Source organism: Sorex araneus, chromosome 1 (genome assembly GCF_027595985.1).
Source record: "Sorex araneus isolate mSorAra2 chromosome 1, mSorAra2.pri, whole genome shotgun sequence".
Taxonomy (NCBI): domain Eukaryota; kingdom Metazoa; phylum Chordata; class Mammalia; order Eulipotyphla; family Soricidae; genus Sorex; species Sorex araneus.
The window spans coordinates 233011451-233030695 of NC_073302.1; the positions used below are offsets into that span (position 1 = coordinate 233011451).

The following is a 19245-nucleotide window of genomic DNA, read 5'->3' on the forward strand; positions in this document are numbered from 1 at the left end:
AACCGGGTCCTTAAGGACCAACGGACTATTGTTTCACAACCCGTTCTTAGCAGAGGTTCTTAGCAGAACCCGTTCTTAGCATAGGTCACTGGTTCAAGGGTGACTTCAGTCTTGGGGTCCAGCAGAGGTGACAGGCGGGTTCGATGCACCCTTGTCCCAGCAGGTCGATCCAGCCCTTGTCCCAGCAGGGCTTAGGATAACCTCAAAGTGAAGCTTGTGGGAGAGGGTGAGCGCGGTGGCTTGGAAAAAGCCTGGGGAAGGTATCAAAGTCTCAGGCCACATTTGTGTGTCTGTGTGTGTGTGTGTGTGTGTGTGTCTGTGTGTGTGTCTGTGTGTGTGTTTCCCTTGGTTACAGAGGAGGCCACATGTCACCTCTCCCGTGCCCGTGCACATTTTTCCTGGCTCCGACTTGGCCAGGTCCACGGCTCTGTCCGTGTGTTCCCAGGTCCACCATCATCAGCTCCTTGCCCATCTCCCGACGGCTCGGGGAGGAGGTAGGGGAGTGGGGGAGTTGCTCCACCTCTGTGCACTGAGGTCATCGCGGCCCGGAGGGCGCGGGCGGAGGACTGGGCGCAGCCGTGGTGGGTGCGTGCGGCCCCAGAAGGGCGGGGGCGCCGGGGCGCGCTCGCGGCTGCGGGAAGGGGGGAGCGAAGGGAGCGCGCCCGCCGCCGCCGCCCTGCTCGGGAGAGAGGCAGGAGTGAGGCTGTGCGAAGCGCCGCATTTCAATGAGGACGGAGCGCGGCTCAGCCCTGCTCTAGCGGCTGCCGCCCAGACGCCCGCGCTCCCGCAGCTGCTGCAGCCCGGCCCCGGCCCCTGCCCCGCCGTCGTCCCCGCAGCCGCGGACAGCAGCAGGAGGCGACCCCTGCGCCGCACAAAGACCCCCAACCCGGGCAGCATCTCTCCGCCGACCGGTGCGTGCACTGCCTGCGCGGGGGGGAAAAGAGACCTGCGGGGAGGGGACTTCAGGGTGGGGGTCCCGCAAGCCTCCCGGCACCAGGGTGGGGGAGCGCGGGGCGTCGGGGCCCGGCGGGCGCCCCCTCGGCCGTCGCGCCCCGCCCGGCGTTCCTCGAAGGCTCTTCTCGGCTCCCGCCAGCCCCGGGCCGGCCGGGGGTGCGGCCCCTGCACGCCTGGCACCTGCCTCTTTTGTCTAGTGCCACCGGGGCTGCAAACGCCGCCGAGCCGGGCCAGCCGGGCCCCTCCAGGCTTGGCGCCGCGTTGTTAGCGGGGAGGAAGAAGCCGGGGCAGAGAGGCTGCGAGTGGGGTTGGTCATTGTCGGGACTGGCCGTGGTGGGAGACAGGACCAAGTGGGGCCGGGCCAGGCCTCTTATTGTGTGCGCGCTCTTCCGTGGGCCCGGGAGGGTGGTCGTGGGCCCGAGGAGCTGGCCATCAGCGCGCGCTGGGTGGCTGCAGGGTGGGTGTTGTAGGGGAAAAAAATCGCAGGGGCTCGAGTTCCTCCAGGGACAGCGAGGCTTCGCCTCTCGGAAAAATTAGTACCTGCAGTGCAAAAAGAAGCATGCGGAGAGGAAATGGCATTTTCCTCCTAGTAACTACCCTCCCCCGCCGTCACCTCCCGCATTGCCCCACAAAAGAGATTGCTTTGGAGAGCAAGGTTTGCGCGGAATCACGGCTGCGTTTGGCACGAAGGCGTGCTCTGGTGGAGACGGAGCCCATGAAAGGCTTCATTCAAACGGGCTTCCTCTCTCCACGCCTGCTAGTGCGTGGCCGGGCTCTGCTGCCCGCGCGCTGGGTCGGCGGCCACACTGCAGGTGTTCCGTGGCTGATTATGTGAATGTCCCTAAATATATCGCTTTCCAGCGGGGCAAGGAAAGTAGGACAGCGTTTGAAGTATGAAATGTCACATGACTGAGTGTCAGGAGGGATAAGGGAGGTCAGATGTGGGAACCTTAAAGAAGAGACAGCAGGAATCGCTGATGTCTGTTCAGGGTGGCGCGCGCGCTCTGGAGGTGTAAGTGCCTCTTTTTTCCACCATGCCTGCCCGTCCACCTGCATCCACATCCCACTGGTTAAATGTGCCTTGGGACTTGCAGGTTCAGCATCTATTATGCCGAAATCTCTCTCTCTCTCTCTCTCTCTCTCTCTCTCTCTCTCTCTCTCTCTCTCTCTCTCTCTCTCTCTCTCTCTCTCTCACACACACACACACACACACACAGATGCACACCCATAGGAACTCACGTGCTTATATAGAGAAAGAGGAGCATGGAGGTTCCTCAAAATGGTGAGAACTCCCACAGAGCACAATTAGGGCGCTGATTTCTTGGCATTGCAGTATTCATGGGAAACTATCTGAGAAGGGCTTATCCCGCTGTCTCCCCACCGAGTGCCCGTGACTGAAGCCATGGACGTCTTGTTACCATGATTCATGTGTGCCGTGTGCTGTAGTGGGCTTTTTGAGTAGAATGGTGGGAAGTTCAGCTAACCGTCTGCTGGAGCCGGTCCTTCAAATTTAGGGCCAAGCCATGATAAGCCCACCAAGGCGAGGGAATGGGCACCTTTTGGGTGCTGCAAGTTATTCTGGAACACCAGGGCACGCACAATGGGTTGTGACATTTGTTTAGAGGTAGCTCTAGCCTTGAAAATGATTTCAGGTGCATTTTCTGTTTTTTTTTTTCTTTTTTAATGCCAGTATCATTGCCTACTTTGGAGCAGGCTCAGGGAAGGGAGGAAAATAGATGGTTCTGTTCCAGCTGAACCATCATCTATCTTGCGGAAACAATATGCAACTAGAATAAAACAGAAGAAACTTTTCTATATCCAAAATGAGTTTTTGTTTCCCCCTTTGGTGTGGAATTCTTGGCCCTCTAGGGAATTCTATGCTAATTTTTTGAACTTTGCAAATTATCAATGGACTAGATTCGCACACTCTGGTGGCACAATTGTGCTATACTTTGCTAATGTCTAGCTTTTCTTAGACTTATGTAGATTTGGGAAGACACCCTTAGGGTCTGAAAAATGATCAATGCTTAAAAAAAATAAAGGCCTCTAAGGGCTAATCTGGCCTTTGTAATTTATTAAATTCTTAGTGAGTTGGGGCAACTGTGGCAAGTCTCTCTTCTTCCACCCCCCCGCCCCAAGTGCACTTTTGGAAGACAAAAAGTTCAGAACTTAATATCAAAGACATAAAGAAGAACCCAGAGCATTTATGATATTAGGTATAAAATCTTGGTTGTATCACACAATTAATGGCTGCCTGAAGGATCGTTCATTAACTGATCATTGTTTTGAAATTGCCTAATCTGAAAAACAGTGAAATGACTTTTTAGCTATCTATATATGGCATATTCTTTTTGGAGAATGCACATTTATATTCTTAAGAGTTATTTCCCCATATCTGAAGAAAATTCACACTATGTCACCCCTCATTTGGGATAATGATAAAATAATGCACATATGAGGACATTGGAGGTCTGATGACCCTCATCTCTTCTAATGGACAAAGTGGCTTGCCCAAGGTCACAAAGCTAACTAGGACTAAGGGCTTTAACAAACCCTCCATCCATGTGACAAGAACTAGTATCAGAGGATCTCGGCCCTTGCAGGGTGCTGGACACTGTACAGAGGGTAGAATGGAAGGGAGTTTTAGGTTCACTGTCACTAAACTCTGGCTTGAAGAAACTCAACTCCTGCAGTAAGATTTTTGGGTCCTAGATTATCACCCTTAGTAATAATACCATTACCCACTTCATTGGATTGTAATAAGCTTTAGAAGAGATTTTTTGTGTGGAACATAAAGATTACTGAATCATAGTGTTCAACACAACCATTCAATATATATTAGATTTTTCCACTTCATTTATCTCAGGAGTCCACAATCTCCCTCGTGGTGTGCCTGAGCATACAATTTTAGCCAGTCTGAATGGATTAGGGGTCAGTTCCCTCAGGATCAAGGAGAGGTCAGTGAGGTTCTGTAGTGCCCTCTGTTAGTTTGGACTGATCTTTGGAAAGGTGATGCTACCACATGGTGGGCTTTTAAATTTTTTGCTCCAAATTTTCCACTTTCCTTACATTCCCTTCAACACTGAAATTTCTTTTTTCTGAATTGGAGGTTTCCCACTCTCTATAATGTCCTGTTTAAAATGTGCCACCTCATTTCCACCACCTGCCTTTGCAAGGAGCAAGACCACATCCCCTTATCAACTAACTTCTCAGCAAGGATGAATTTAACTTCAGGTTCTTCCTGATGAAAAGGCTCCAGAGAAAGTAAAATGGCCCTTGGCATGCTAGTGAACCTTCCAGAAGGATTTACAATGGAAATCAGTACTCCCCAGCAGCCTGCCTACCAGGTGGGGAGTCTGATCTCCTGGTTCTCCTTGTGGCAGAGTCAGGCATAGCAATGCAGATTTTACTAATAAAAATATCATACCAGTGCTTAAAACACGTGGAGTCTAGCTGAAGTGGTTCATGGATATTAATATTAGTGATGTGACAGGTACTATTAGCATTCTCATATGTGTTTGAGGTCATTGAGGCTTAAAGATGTTGATTGAAAAGGGTTACACAGTTTGCACAGGGTCAAGTCTGGATTAAAATTGTTAAGCTTCAATGTTTTTCACCTGCAAAGAATGAGATGCCCTTAGTGAAGGAGAGGTAGAGAACTTGGAAGGAGAGGTAACTTTTGTCCTTTTAAATTATTTTTTTGCTTTTTGGGTCACTTCTGGCAATGCTCAAGGGTTACTCCCGGTTCTGCACTCAGGACCAGGCAGTGCTCCTGGCAGTGCTCTGGGGGACCATATGGGATGCCAGGGATCGAACCTGGATCAGCTGAGTGCAAGGCAAGTGCCCTGTCCACTGTACTATCACTCTGGCCCCAACTTTTGTCCTTTTTTGATTTTATTCTTTTCTTCCTTCATCCCTTCTCCTTCTCCAGTCTTTAAGCCTAAATTTATATATCTACTAGATGTAATGAAATGAGTTATGGTAAATTTGCTTCTTAAAAAACACTTTTTAATATGTGAATGCATTAGAAAATCTTCCATACTTTGGTAGAATCTATGGATTGATTCAATTTGCTCTCCATCTGGCCATGGAGCGCTATAGCGTTATGTAAAACATTTACAACCTGTCTGTTAAATGCTGTCTGAACCCTTTATGTTTCCTGTTGTCTACTGCAGCTCTTTTGAGCCAGTGAGTGATCTGAAAGTGTTATTTCCTACTTGTCCCTATATTGAGCACAGTCCCTTCCCGGAGCCCTGGGTTTTGGCACCTGGCAAATCTGAGTTGTCTGTTTTAGTAGAAGCATTTCTTGAAGCGATTTAGGAGAATTTTTTTTCTGTGCCTTGGTTTCTTTACTTGTACACGGGGATGACAATGTTTGAAAGGTTCATTGGGACTGTTGGAAATAATAACCAGCTCAAAGTCTAACAGGTGTGTGTAATCAATTCATAGAAGTGGTTTCTAACTGAACTGGGGTGGAGTGATTCATATGCTATTTCCACTGAATTTGCTCTTCTGTTTCTTTGTCTTCTTTCTCTGCCAACTCAATGGCTCATGTTAAATATATCATCAGTCATAGCAATATTACCACCAGCTGCTCTCAAGCGGAACCTCTTAAACCCCGATCTTAAAATAACAGCAGAATGTGCCTCTCTTTTTGTCTCTGGGCTTCATAGGTTCAACTTTGACTCCATCATGTCGTTTGGCAGAGATATGGAGCTGGAGCACTTTGATGAGCGGGATAAGGCACAGAGGTACAGCAGAGGGTCGCGGGTGAACGGGCTGCCGAGTCCCACACACAGCGCCCACTGCAGCTTTTACCGAACCCGCACTCTGCAGACCCTCAGCTCCGAAAAGAAGGCCAAGAAAGTTCGATTTTATCGAAATGGAGATCGATACTTCAAAGGGATTGTCTACGCCATCTCCCCAGACCGCTTCCGATCTTTTGAGGCCCTGCTGGCTGATTTGACCCGAACTCTGTCAGATAATGTGAATTTGCCCCAGGGAGTGAGAACAATCTACACCATTGATGGGCTCAAGAAGATTTCCAGCCTGGACCAACTGGTGGAAGGTGAGCTCTGAGATAAACCTCCTGACGTCCCAGAAGGATGATTTCTAATTTCGCATATATTGTCCTGTCTTGTGCCTGATCTCCCTGTGCTATAAGAATTCAGCCTTGTGGCCCAATTCTTTATTATTTTTTCTTTTAAAATTTTAAATTGAGATTCAGGGGTTTATACTGCTATTAGTAATGGCTTCTCATGCATATAATTCCAACACACACCCATCACCCACTTTCTCTTCCCCAAGACTTTCCCCTCTTAATCTTACCTCCCCCCAACTTCGTTGTGTGAACTGTTCTCCCATTTGCACCTTTGTTGCTACCTTGCGTTGTCTTTAAGTTCCACATAGGAGGGCTCCTGATGTATTTAGATAGCGTTTTTATTGTGTACACATTTTCAAGTTCATTCTGCTGTTCTATAGTTAAAAGTAAACAAAAAAAGGGAAAGCTTTCGAGCTGAGACTAGCTTAGGAGTTGAGGGGGGAAAGGTTCTAATTCTACAGCATTTTCTATTTTTATTGCACCCAGGCAACTATAATTAAGGAAGTCAACTTTTATGTCTACAGTCATGTAGGTCATTTTCATTTCTAGATGCATGTTGAAATTATATCATCACGTCTGAATGTACTAGGGCTGAAAATACCAGTGGATCATGGAATTTTAGAGTTGAAGTATAGATTGCTATCTAGGAGACAGATAGATGCCCCAGGGAGTGATCGTTCTCACTTCCTGGGGCATATATATATATATATAGATAGAGAGCTATTGCCATTCAGTTTATCACCAAAGACAGGAATTCAAGTGACATTTTTATGGTTACAAGGTAAATTAGTGATGATGATGATGCTGGACCAAACACTAGATTTTCCTGGCTATGTTTTCCAGTCTGAGATTTTTTCCTTAACATCAAGGATTATTGTCTTTATATGGCATTTGAGGACATAAATGAATACATCTCTACAGTTTTTTTTAAATGTAATTTTAAAAAAATGGTAATTCTTTATTTTAGAGATTTAAGGGGTGATTTAGGCAAGCAGAGTAAAACCTCTGTACTTACCTTGGGCTATACATGCCTCCGTACGAACTTTATCTGTACAGGGCATGAATCTCCAGTCACCTTAGAAATCATAAACATAGTAAAAGAACTTAGACCTTACTGAGTTAATTCATGCTAAGATGTAAACAAGCATAGTTGGCCTTCTTTGGAGAATAGTTCTTTTTCCAAGGTTGATATCTCAAGATCCTAGCAAAGCAATAGATTAAGTACAATGGAGCATAGGAAAGGAGGTTGGAAGGAAGTATTGAAAGGGCTTGATTTCACTGAGGTCATCTTTACTTCACATCTATTTGCCCAGGTCCTGTTGTCTCACTAGATCCTAGGGTGGTGCCATACATAAAACATGCTCTCTTTCTTATGCAAGTAGCAGAAGAATTCATTTATTTACCACCCCCCCCCCAGTGAAATATTGGGTTGTTTTGGCCTGACTACGCACCAACACAGTTTCTTCTACTCTCTTAGAACCAGAATTCATGATTCAAGTTTCAGGGGTTTTGTGTCTCTCCCATTTTGTTCCCCTCTGTTCCTTGACAGGACTACCAGTCCAGCATGACTGACCTTGAGGAAGTGTGGGAGAGCCTGGGTTTGGTGTATTTACTGAGTGGGAATTCACATCTCTTTCTGATGACTTGTTCCCTTGCAAAATGCCTGCCAAGGCCTTTTCCCTTCTATTTAGAAGTTGGGACTTCCAATAAATTAAAGGGGAAGAATAAACACAAAACCTTTCTGCTTCAGCTTTGAATTTTATTTTCCTTTTTGTGACTTTGGAAAATGCAAGGATAAATGAAACAGTTGGTGGGCTCTTTATTCCAAGAGACCTAGGTAAAGGTTAAATATGAAGTCAGGTGTATGGCCCACGAGTCCCTTTGGAGGCTAATGGAATTGGAATTTCTGTTCCCTACTGAGGAACTAGAGCAATAGCACTTTGGGTAGGGTGTTTGCCTTGCATGCGGCCGACCTGGCTTCAATTCCTCCGTCCCTCTCGGAGAGCCCGGCAAGCTACCGAGAGTATCCTGCCCGCACGGCAGAGCCTGGCAAGCTCCCCTTGGCGATTTTGATATGCCAAAAACAGTAACAAGTCTCATAATGGAGACATTACTGGTGCCCGCCCAAGCAAATTGATGAACAACGGGACAACAGTGCTACAGTGCAGTGCTACCGAGGAAGCCAGAGGGTGGCTATACTAAAATCACTTGGACAGCATCTGCAGGAAAAGGGTAGCTCCCTATCTACCATTCCAGAGAAATTTCCAGGACTTTCAACCACTAAAGAGGGTGTGAGAGGTGGAAAGGACCAATATTTTACATCTGGATGCCAGCAAAATCTTTTCATGCTTGCCATTAATTTTGCCAGTTTTTGTTTCTTTTTTGAGCTACACCCAGAGGTGTTTGGGGCTCTTGGCTCTGTGCTCAGGGATCATTCCTGGAAGTGCTAAGGGGACCATATATGATGCTGGGGATTGAACCTGGGTCAACTGCATGCAAAGCACATGCCTTAACCCCTGTATGATCTCTGACCCATTTAACACTCACAAAAGGTGTCTTCTGAGGACTGCTGTCCTAATCTAAGATAATAGTGACAACTCACAGCTACTGCATATGCACTCTGGTGAACACTCCTTGCTTATACTAAAACATTCAGTTCTCACAGTGATCGTAGGAGGTAAGTTTCATTACCACCCTTATACGAAGATGAGAAAAATGAAGCACAGCATCTTATGATAAATATCATATAGCAAGAAATGGAGAAGTTAGGATCTGAATTCAGAAAGGCCGGTGTAAAAGATTGAGCATGAACAACTCCCCTTAAGACACTGAAGAGGAGCTAGTCGGGCCCGTGCTCGGCTCCGGCCGGCCGGGTTTTCGGCCCGGGCGCCCATGCCCCTGCAGAGCCGGTGGATGTGGAACAAGCGGGAACCAGAGACAGCTTTAGGAATTGGGGTTCCAGCAAGTGCCTGCACCCATGTATGGAGACTGTGAATTAAGCCTTTGCCCCACGCCGGCTAACGGAGGAAATATGTAATTTCTGGCAGAATTTTCCCAGGACTTTATACAGAAATCCAAAACCGCGCGGACGCTGCCGCGTCCGCGCGACTTAACATTTATAATTGTCATCAATGTGAAAGGGTTCCATTTGAACAGGTCAGACTTGGGGGGGAAACTCCAAATAATAACAGTAAGTTTTTGTTGAAATATTGAAGGTTCTTAATGTAACAGCCACCTCTGGACTATGAGCTAAGCAAAAGCCCCATGCTGGCCAACGTGGCGTGGAGTACACCATACTATGAGGCGCAGGAAGGGGGATGAGGGGGAAAAATTTAAAAAAAAAAAAATGGAAAAGGAAAAAGAGAAAAAAAAAGAGAGAGAGAGTTATGTCAACTATAGTGAGTTTTGTGTTGAATTATGGAATGTAATCAAGGTAAAGAAAAAATGAAGTGAAATTCATTAGTTATACAGTAGGGGGTAGGGGGTGGGGGCGGGGGGTAAACTGGGGTTTCTGGTGGTGGAATTTGGGCACTGGTGAAGGGATGGGTGTTTGAATATTGTATAACTGACATATAAACCTGAGAACTTTGTAACTTTCCACATGGTGATTTAATAAAAATTAAAAAAAAAAAAGACACTGAAGAGGAGGTATTCGTTGTGCCTTTAAAAATAAGATTTTCATTGTATGACTGATACTTGAACCTGAAAGCTTTGTAACTATTCTCATGGTGATTCAATAAAAAATAAAAATAAAATAAAATAAAAAACAAAAACAAAAAAATAAAAATAAGATTTTATTGTATTAGCATTTTCTTAGAATTAAATGTTTTTAATGTTGACCAATTTCTGGAAACCATTGGTACTGCTGCAAGAAACCTTTTATGTTTTATATTATTTTTTATTTTATTGAATCACCATGAGATAGGGCATTGCAGAGCTATTCATGATTGGGTTTCAGTCATACAATGTTCCAACACCCATCTCTCCATCAGTGTAATTTCCCAGCATCACTGTCCCCAGTTCCCCTCCCACTTTCCAAACCTAGCCCACCCCAGTCTGCTTCCATGGCAGGCACCTCTCTTCTCTCTCTCTTTCTGCAAGAAACCTTTTAGCATTTCATTTCAGAAAAAAACCCAAATATTTTTCTCCTGAATTACAATGAAATAACTGCAGATAGAATGGTCTGTTTTTCTTCCCCCTCTTTTGTGCTGTACCTGGTGGTGCTCAGAGCTTATTTCTGACTGTGCTCAGTGATCACTCACAGTAGGGCTTGGAATGTGGATGGGAGGTCAAGTTTACACATTGAACTTTAGTGCAATGTGTAAATTTACATATTGGGTATAGTAAAGATTTTTTCATTTTATTTTTTATGTTTTTTTAAAGTTTTTCTCTTATTTTTAAATTTATTTTATTTTTTATTGAATCACCATGAGATAAAGCATTACAAAGATGTTTATAATTGGGTTTCAGCCCTACAATGTTCCAACACCCATCCCTCTACCAGTGTACATTTCCAGCACCAATTCCCTAATTCCTAACACTGACAATTAGTATGCAGCTGCACTTAGTGTGAAATAACCAAAATTCTTTTAACTTTGCATTTTTGTCAGTTACATTTTTGCTTAGTCTGTTAATTGTAAGCCGTTGCTTCAAATCATCATTAGGTCCCTATCTCTCACTTTACATACTAATTTTGTGTAAACTGTATGAATGTTATTAGCTTCTCATTTCCCCTTCCAGTGTGATGATGTTTGAGTTTTAAATTAAATCCTTTTAGTGGGTGCCATGACAAATATATTTGATTTGTTATTGTTTTTCTTTAAAGCTTGTTCTTTTTAAAAAATTATCTCAGTCTAAAAAGTTTAAATTATAATGATACATATATGTACATTTATATATATATGTAAAATAGTTTCATGGTCACTGATCTATTGTATTTTTTTATAAGACTAAATTTGTTGGGAGTACATCGACAGATAATACCTCTAAACCTGAATATGTGTTCATATATGTGTGCACATATATATGTGTTCATATAATTACATGCACAGATGCACATGCACACTCATATATACATATAAACTTAAGCAAACCATGGGCATACTCTTGATGTATTTTTAAAATGGCTTTAATATATTATAGAAATTTATGATTCATGATATAGTAAAATGACAGGCCAGTTTCTACACGGGATATGATATTTGGCCTTGCTTCCCAATATTGTTTCTGTCTTTCAAATTTTATATTGTTTTTTTATCTGTGGGGGTATGTAAACATTTCAAAGAGAAATGATAGGGTAACACTGACAATATCGGACCATTTGAGAGATGAATGTAATGTAAATACTGAGTTGTGATTGGTTGATATTTCATTGTCAGCTGCTGAAGCACCAGTGAGGTAGGAGCGACGTTCCTTCCTCCCCACTTTTAAATAGACTTATTTTTAGGTTAGTTTTCGAGTCACAGCAAAATTGAAGAAAAAGTACAGAGATTTCCCATATACTCCATGTTCTTCCACACAACCAAACTCTTCTACTATCAATATCCCAGGATAGATTTATCTGTGATAATTTCATTGAAGAATTTCATTAAGTTTTTCATTGTCACCCAACATTCAAAGTTGACCTTAGGGTTCACCTTTGGTGTAATTCATCTGTGAAGTTAGACAGATATTTAAGGACTGTCTGTTGCTGAAGTGGTACACAGTGTGATTTTACTGCCTTCAAGACTTCTGGCCTCCCAGTATCTCCCAGAACCACTGATGTCTTTATTGCTTAAAACATTCTCTCAACCTTGAGTGAATGGAGGTATGAGATGGTCAGAGTATTTCCTTTAAGTTTAGAATAAAAGCAGTGGGGGTCTGTTGTCTTATGAATATAATAATTTGTGCATCATCAGGGGTGGAGGGATAGTACAGTAATATGTAGGGCATTTGCTTTGCTCACAGCCAACCCAGGTTCAATCCTCATCACCCTGTACTGTCCCCAGACACAACCAGGAGTGATCCCTTAGCACAGAGCAAGGAGTAAGCCCTAAACACTGCAGTGTGTGGTCTAAAAACGACCCAAAATTTGTGCACCAGCTGTGCACATTTAGAGTTAGAAACAGTTTCTTCTGGTCTCTTTCAACACTGATCTGAACCCCCTCGATTCTGCCTAAGTGCAGTGTGTGAGAACTTTCGCCAAATCCAGATCAGCATTCACCTGGCAGGAGTTCACCCATACTGCATCCCAGAGAAGGATTTCTCATGCTCCTGGCAATTCTTTTCCCCAACTTTTAAAACATTTAATTTGCTAGCTTTCTCATGATTCTCATATATCATATTAAAACTTTGTGAATTAAATTTTAAAGAGCTACAAACTTTGTGCTCTCTAAATTTTTCCAAGGGCCAATGGTGATTCTCTAGTGTTTTGATTGTCTGAACCCTCAGAGATATTAGTGTTTGCTAAAGGATAGACATGTAATTTGCCAGGATGTAATTCCCTGGGCTCAAGAGTCTGCACCTTGCTGTGTGTACTTTCCAATACCCCAGGCAATGGTGTAGAACCACTGTGTTCCTTCTACTGATTTCACAGTACTCCTTTATACAAATGTGCTATCATGTATTTACCCAGTATTTTACTGATGAGCATTTAGGTTGTATCCAATTATTTGTTATTATTTTTTAAAAAACAAAAAGTTTTAAAGCATTATCCTTGAATAGTAGCTTTCACATTAGTAGAATATCTTTAGGGTATCCCAGAAGTACTATTGCCAGATAGAGATGTACAAACATCAAACTTTTCAGAGCTGGTTTTTTTCAGAGCAAAATTTCTCTTTACAAAAATAATAGTTTATGGGGACCAGAGTATAGTACAGAGAGTAAGCCTTTATAAAAAAATTTCAGTTGTGGACGAGAGAAGAGAAATAGCACAGAAACAGCCTTGTACTTGGCTCAGGAGTAAGCCCTGAGCAACTCTGGGTGTGACCAAAACATTTCTCTTCTGCTCTCCCCCAAAATAATAAAAACATAAAAAGCACCTTTATGTCAGCTCTTGTAATCAAAATTGTCAGTAATTGAAATTACTTTTTTCCAGATTTCCTTTATCTAAGTGACATTCTTTATTACTGTTTTATGTACATTTAAAAATTTACATAACCAAATATGTCTTTTTATTATTTCCTTTTTATGTCTTTTGGTCATTTTAACTCTGAAGTGATAAAGCTGATTCCCATTTTTAGTATTCAGCATTTTTCTAGTATTACATTTAGTAATTCCCTCCAGGATTTTTGTGTTTCAACTTTTTAATTATTCTGATGAAAATCATAGTACAGGGTATGAAATGGGACTTCATTTTGTCTTTTCTATGCTACTTGAGTCATTTAATAAAGTTTTCATTTTGAGATTAATATGGAGTTGATAAAAGTGTCACAAAAATAGGAAGTTTCCATCTGCCTTTCACCCAGCTTCCATAATAGAACCTTTTGTGTAACTCTGTACAATCATCACAGGTAAAATTAACTTTGGAACAATAATAGTAGCTGAACACAGGCTTTGGTCAGCTTTCAATTTCTCCACCAATGACCTTTTTAGGGATGTTGTGTGACATTTAGTTGTTACATCTCTTATCATTTCTTCAATGTTGCAGTCCTTTAGTATTTTTTTTTGTCTCGAGTGACTTGACAGTTTTGAAGAGTATAGATTAGTTATTTTATAGATTGTCACTTAATTTGGATGTACCTAGTGATAGGTTCAAGTTAGGCATTTGTGACCAGACCTCTGTAGAAGTGATGTCATGTTCTCAGAGGAACACTTTGACAGGTGTGTGATATCGGTCGTCATTGATAAGATTAACCATGCCCAGTTGGTTAAGGTGGCATCTTCCAGTTACTTTCTATTACTATTTCCCCCTTTGTAATTAATAACTTTTGGGTAGAAGATTTGAGGTGATGCAGATATCTTTTTCTCCTTAAACGTTTTCTCATTTTAGCATTTTATTTTAGCACTTATCAATAGATTTCCCCCTCTGATTATTATTGTCTTCATGCTTTTTCTCATTTTGAACCAGGTATGCTCCTTTTCTTTGCTTTTGAATCAACTACTTTGACATCTTCAACTTCAACTTTTTCCCTGAAAGGCCAATTCCTCCTGAATTCTAATTGTTGTCATTTCATCCTCGGATCTATACATTTCAGTTCTACATCTGAGTCCTTTCAAGCTTGAAATGTATAAGTATGAAGGCTTTTTTCTAGGATCCAGAATTCATTTCTCTTCTTATATACTCATTGTTATATACTCATTGATCTAACTTGATAGTGTCACAACCTAACATCACGTTCTTCTTGACTTCTTTTTTGCTCAAATCCATGTTGTTGCCATTCTTTTGATACTCCTTAGGTCATTCCTCAATTTGTTCTTCCCACCACCATTATTATAGCTTTCAGATCTCATTGCAGTCTTAGCAGTGGCACTAAAGAGAGACTTTTTTGTTGAAAGAGGGGCACATTTTTATCTAGTGAACCCTGTAAAAATTTTGAAAGGTGCACAAAAATTGTAAGTCAAATAAATAATAACTTCTTGTAGTCTGACTATTTCTGTCATCACTTCTCTCTACTATTCTAATAGGTACTTCAGGTAAATGTGATTTTGAAATTTAGTTTTTACCTTTTATTTAGTTTTTGTTTCTTCTTAGACTCTGTATTTGTCTCTTTCTTTCCAATCCCATGAGAACCTCTCTTAGACCAGGTCCTTTAGGACATGTGTATCCTAGAATTGTCTCCAATCTAATTGTCCTGCCCATTACTGTCCACACATAAACCTCTTTATTGCCTTTGCTTTGCTTTTCAATGGCTCTCCCACTTACAGAGAGCATCTCTTACCTTTCTCCTCTAACTGGGCTCTCTGTGATTCCCTCTCCTGGCCTTTGCCTCTTTATTCTACCTGGTCTTGCTTTCTGTAGCACATCGATCATATCAGCCTGGAGCTCAGATATCCTCGACTCTAGGCTTTCCTTTTCTTCTGTAAGTAGAGTAGGATGGGCATCGTGTGAGGGTCCAGAATGGCATGATTTAGTTATGACTTTCTTTGCCTGCACTTGAAGACTGGTGCCATCTTTACCTGACTGTAGGCCCTGGGCCAGCTGCCTAACTTTAACATCAGTGATAAGCCAAGCCATGACAGGACTATAGTGAGACTTACAGTAAAATAATCCCAGTAAGCATAGGATTTTCCCAAGGCAAATGTTCACATATGTAAATTGTGCTGTCAGAATCAGCTCCATTCTCACACCGTTGGCCTCCAGACCAGAAAGTCTTCCCTTCCCCTGGTCTTTCTATCCCTCTACCCAGAGCTTTTCTGTAATAAGTTAAACATCATTGGCTATTTCTCCTTGTAGCCTAACTTCAAACCCTTGATTAGTATCATTACACTGTAATGTATTTACTTGTTTCATGCCTGAGTTTCTGGGAACTATTGACACTTCACTACCTAGTATAGTAATGAGAAGTACTCTATAAGTTTCACTGAAAGCAAAAGGAAGCAGAGGAGAATGGATACAATTCATGACTGAAATGAATCTGATGTCAACATTCAACTGAATCACATGTGGCCTCCTAGTGGGCTGGCCAGTGATCATTTAGGAAGCTCTGCTACTCAGAGCCTCCTGTTGATGTCTGCATCTACCTAGCCACATACTTCGTGCCCTATTTTTTCCCTTTGTTTCAGGGTTTTGTTTGTTTGTTTGTATGTTTTTGGTGGTGGTGGTGGTGATTTGTCTCATTGTTTTTTTTTTCTTTTTCTCCCTATGTCCCTGGCATCTGACTTTTCTCAATTCTTTCAATGGCACCTCCATATCTGACTACATTCTTTTACCCTGTTTTAAAAACTTGATTTATTTATTTATTTTTAGTTACTATGAGATTACAAAGTTATACATGATAGGGTCTCAGGCATACATTGATTGTTTCAACACCAATCCCTTCACCAGTGCCCACTTCCCTCCACCAGTTTCCCTCTTCTCTCATTTGCCACTCCCCCACCCACCAGTCTGTCTCTATGGGGAACAATTTTTTTTTAATGTCTAAATTTTTGCACTGTGGTTTATAGCACTGTTGGTGATAGGTCTTTATACATAACACTTTACCACCCTTCAGCACCATCTCCTCTACCTCATCTCCTTGGTTGAAGGCTTCTATCCACCAGTCATTGCCTTCTCTGTATCCTATCCTGCAGCACCCTCGGGTGGCCTATTTCCTACTGAATTCCAATTTTCATGTTCTTTGTTCCCATTGCCTTTGGGCATTCATTGTTCTATCATTGTGATTCTTTATGTCCCATATATGAGCAAGATCATTCTGTGTCAGTCTTTCCCCCTCTAACTAACATCACTCAGCTTCATACTCTCCAGATCCCTTTGTGTAGCAGCAAATTTCATGACTTCATCTTTTCTTATGTTTGAGTACTGTTCCATTGTGTGTATGCACCATAGTTTCTTTATCCACTCATCTATTTTTGGACACTTGGGTTGTTTCCAGATTTGTGCTAGTGTAGATGTATTGCAAAGAACACATGGAAGGGTACAAATCTCTTTTCTCCATTTTTGAGGCCTTGGGGTATATTCCGAGAAGTGGGGTTTCTGCTTTAAATTCTGGTGTTGCTCTTGATTTCACTTTTTCCCAATTGAAAATGATTTTCCTGAGTATTTTCTCCAGTTCACATTGCTGCTGCTGTCATGCATCTCCATCTCAAACTCTAGGTTCCAATTTCTGCTTGTTGGAATCCTCCAACTAGTTTACTCAGGTGTAATAAATTCTCAACCAAATTCACCTCTTCCTTACCACCCAATTCAAACATGTTCCCCTTACTGTTACCTAGTTGGTAACAGTAAAAAAGAAGTCTGAATGTCACCATTTTCATGTCATCATTGACTCATCTTCTCTTGGGTCCTGCATCCAATCAGTTGCCAACTCTTTGATCCTTCCGCTAGAGCTCCTCTCGTAGTATTCCTATCCGTCTCTCATGCAGATGTGCTAAGTCCATTTCAGTTCTTCCTCTCCTCTAATCCAGTAATTTTCTAAGTGCTACTGGCCTTTCTTCCCATGCTCTACTATCATCTGCCTTCTCACAGCTAATGTGATCTGTTAGCTGTGGGTCTGTTCAAGCACGAAAACTTCAGCCACATGGCCTGCTGACTGCTGCAGTCTTTACCTACCTTTCTTTGTTCATGGGACCATTTTTTTTTTTTTTTTGCCTTTTGGGTCACACCCGGCAATGCACAGGGGTCATTCCTGGCTCATGCACTCAGGAATTACCCCTGGTGGTGCTCAGGGGACCATATGGGATGCTGGGATTTGAACCCGGGTCGGCCTCGTGCAAGGCAAACGCCCTACCCGCTGTGCTATCACTCCAGCTCCTTGTTTTATTTTTTGAGAATAACAAACCACTCCTTTACTCTATCCTGTAGTGAACATTTCTTTTTTCTTTTCTTTCTTTTTTTGCTTTTTGGGTCACACCTGGCATTAAAGAAGGGTTACTCCTGGTTCATGCGCTCAGGAATTACTCCTGGCGGTGCTCGGGGGACCACATGGGATGCTGGGAATTGAACCCAGGTTGGCCGTATGCAAGGCAAACGCCCTACCAGCTGTGCTATTGCTCCAGCCCCGAACATTTTTAATTTTGTCTGAAATGCTGACCTTTTATTTTCTTGCCACTGAAACTCTTACCCTTGCCTCTAAGACCAGCATGAGTGCCATCTCTTTTTCATTGATCACCCAGTGGGAAGTGGGAAATGATTCCTTTTTCCAACAAATTGGGATTGCCTGGATCAGTTATTTAGCAATTACCACTTATTGCTTTGAGGTGAAATCCTTTCATCCACATATCTTGCTTCGTAAACTCTTTGAAGGCAAGCTTGTGGTATTGAAGTCTTCTCATTTTTCAAAGTGATGAATTATACCTATTGCTTGAAGTTTTAATATGTATTTAATTTTTTTAGGTTTTATGGATATTGCTATATACAATTTTGACATTTTTGTTTTTGCTTATTCCCTTAGGAAAATACTTTTTTATATATAAAAATGTGTGTCAGAGATATCAATATTTTTTATACTACAAATATAGTTTGCCATGTTGTTTTCTGAAAGACTTGTTATCAATTCATAATATCTCTAGTGGTATCCTGTTTGTATCTTATTTTATCTTTGTCATGATTTAGAAAATTATAATAAGCTTTGCACATTGTGGCAAATTGATGCATATTAGAGTCCTCAGTTACTTTACTCGGTTTTATATTTATTTCCTCTTTTTTCAGTTGTCAGTTTTGAGTTAAAATATTTAAATCTCAATTTTTTGCCATTTTTACAGGCTTGGCATATACATTTAAATTTATTTTCTGTAAGCTTTTTTATCATGTACTTTTATGAAAGACTTCTATGGAAGAATGGTCTGAAGTGTTTTTGGGAATCTTTTTTCTTGTCTTTCATGGCAAGATTGCCTCCTTAAGCTGGTGTCTTCCAGGTATATGATAAAATGTTGCTGTGTACTTGTGTGATAGGCTGCTGAATTATCCAGAAGTCTTTTCATAATATTTTATTCTGTAAAATTACATGTTTTAAGAAATTTAACTCAATTCAATTATATAGTTTTTATATATGTTTGAGTTTTTTGTTTTACTAGTATGCACCATAGTATAGTTTAGTTGCCAGAATTTCCAATGAGACAGTACTTTGGAAAAATGAAATAAATTACAGGATTCCTCACTTAAGTTACTTTTGAATATACTACATCTTGACCTTTCAAGAATCTGAGAAGAGACAGCAAGCAACTCTCTTCTATGAAAAATGGAGATTAGGTCATTTTCAAACTGAGGTCAAGTGACATCATAGCTGGAATTTACAAGTTTGCAATTTTCTCTTAGCCAATGAAAAACCTCCAGCAACATGGGGAGAGAGGTCAAACTTCAAGCATCTCCTAATAGGAAACCTTGTGTTATAAAAACCTTAGTATCTGACTCATCAAAGGCCCAATCAACCATGGAGCTGCTTTTTCTCTGATGTTTTCAACTGTGACTTTAGAGAAAGTCTTATTAGTAGAAATCACGATGGGAGTAAAGTAGGATTAATGCTGCATGTATATGTTTTAGTAATAAACGTTTTTACAGAAAATAAATTTATACACATTGAAGAATAGTAGGAAGTATAATAATTTTAAGATGC

General features: G+C 41.7%; 1 protein-coding gene across 4 annotated transcripts in view; it reads left to right on the forward strand.

Annotated features, from left to right (window-relative positions):
* Positions 1 to 585: 585 nt before the first annotated feature.
* DCLK1 (doublecortin like kinase 1) overlaps positions 586 to 19245 on the forward strand; it is a 372695-nt gene continuing 354035 nt past the window's right edge. For 2 of the 4 annotated variants that reach the window (XM_055131489.1, XM_055131485.1), the window contains exons 1-2: positions 587 to 911; positions 5628 to 6022. In XM_055131489.1, the coding sequence (XP_054987464.1) occupies positions 5647 to 6022 (376 nt within the window). In that variant the 5' untranslated portion in view covers positions 587 to 911; positions 5628 to 5646. Of the gene's footprint in view, positions 912 to 5627; positions 6023 to 19245 lie in introns of all 4 variants that reach the window. The other 2 variants (XM_004604525.2, XM_055131479.1) reach the window with 2 other exon arrangements.